The sequence below is a fragment of the Chiloscyllium plagiosum genome, unplaced genomic scaffold (assembly GCF_004010195.1).
Source record: "Chiloscyllium plagiosum isolate BGI_BamShark_2017 unplaced genomic scaffold, ASM401019v2 scaf_76796, whole genome shotgun sequence".
In the NCBI taxonomy this organism is placed as follows: domain Eukaryota; kingdom Metazoa; phylum Chordata; class Chondrichthyes; order Orectolobiformes; family Hemiscylliidae; genus Chiloscyllium; species Chiloscyllium plagiosum.
The window spans coordinates 1-1339 of record NW_025185098.1 but is presented as its reverse complement, the minus strand read 5'-3'; the positions used below and the strand labels follow the sequence as shown (position 1 = coordinate 1339).

General features: G+C 56.0%; 1 protein-coding gene across 1 annotated transcript in view; it reads right to left on the bottom strand.

Annotated features, from left to right (window-relative positions):
* LOC122545537 (protein SMG5-like) overlaps window positions 1-1276 on the bottom strand; it is a 2244-nt gene extending 968 nt beyond the window's left edge. The window contains exons 1-2 of the mRNA XM_043684521.1: window positions 1089-1276; window positions 173-263 (exon numbers count right to left, since the gene is read on the bottom strand). Of these exons, the coding sequence (XP_043540456.1) occupies window positions 173-263; window positions 1089-1194 (197 nt within the window). The 5' untranslated portion in view covers window positions 1195-1276. The remainder of the gene's footprint in view (window positions 1-172; window positions 264-1088) is intronic.
* Between the last annotated feature and the right edge of the window lie 63 nt (window positions 1277-1339).

Sequence of the window (1339 nt, the reverse complement as noted above, 5' to 3'; positions counted from 1 at the left end):
CGATTTGATTCCAGTCTGTAACTCCCTCCCGGGGAGCTGTTATTCTGTCTATAACCCACCCCGAACCCCTCGATCCCCCACCCCCCCACTCAGATAACCTGTGGCGAATGGGATAAAGCAGGAAGATGCAGTTAAGGTGGATTTTTCCGTCTCGAATCCCGCTCACTCCTACCTGTTGCCCTTCTTGAACTCCGACTCCAGGAACCGAATGGCATCCCGCGCTCCGGAATTTTCTTTCTTCAGGAAGTCTAACCCGTCGATTACTAAAGGGCGGCAACAGCACGGAAATTTACAAATTCGTCCTCCGGCACAAGCCTTTGGCTCTGTCCGCACCCACTGCAAGGCAGGAAGCTCAGGGCAGGGACAGCGCGGGGTTAGATACAGAGGAAAGCTCCCTCTACACTTTCCCCCCATCACACACTCCCAGGGACAGGGACAGCATGGGGTTAGATACAGAGTAAAGCTCCCTCTACACTGTCCCCCATCAAACACTCCCAGGACAGGGACAGCACAGGGTTAATACAGAGTAAAGCTTCCTCTACACTGACCCTCATCAAACACTCCCAGGACAGGGACAGCACGGGGTTAGATACAGAGTAAAGCTCCCTCTACACTGTCCACCCAGCAAACACTCCCAGGGACAGCACAGGGTCAGATACAGCGTAAAACTTCCTCTACATTGTCCCCCATCAAACACTCCCAGGGACAGGGACACCACAGGGTTAGATACAGAGTAAAGCTCCCTCTACACTGTCCCCCATCAAACACTCCAAGGGACAGGGACAGCACAGGGTTAGATACAGAGTAAAGCTCCCTCTACACTGTCCGCCCATCACACACTCCCAGGGACAGGGACAGCATGGGGTTAGATACAGTGTAAAGCTCCCTCTACGCTGTCCCCAGCCAACAGCCCGCCTGATTTCCTGATCTCCCTTTGCTGACTGTGAGGAGCTGGGAGGGGATGTGACAGCGTGGTGTACAACTCAGTCCAATACCCCCCTCCCCCCTTCGCCGCCTCCCATGGTGACCCGTGCGCAGACATGTAACGGAGAGAGAGAGCCCAGCGACCCAGCACTGCGGTCACCTACCTGTCCGTGGAATGATGATTATGAACCGCCCGCTGTTTGCCAACTGCCGGATACTGCCCAGGTGCTGGCAGATGGCCTGGGTGTTGGGGATCAGGTACGGGGACATGGTGGACTGGCACTTGGGCTGCTGGAGGCTTCCTTCCAACTGAGAGACTTCCAACTGCAGGAGAGAGACACAGACAGAAAACAGATTCAGGAGTGGAGGTCCAGCATCGGAGGGTCAGGGCCGAGGCAGCGGGCGCCGTCTCAGG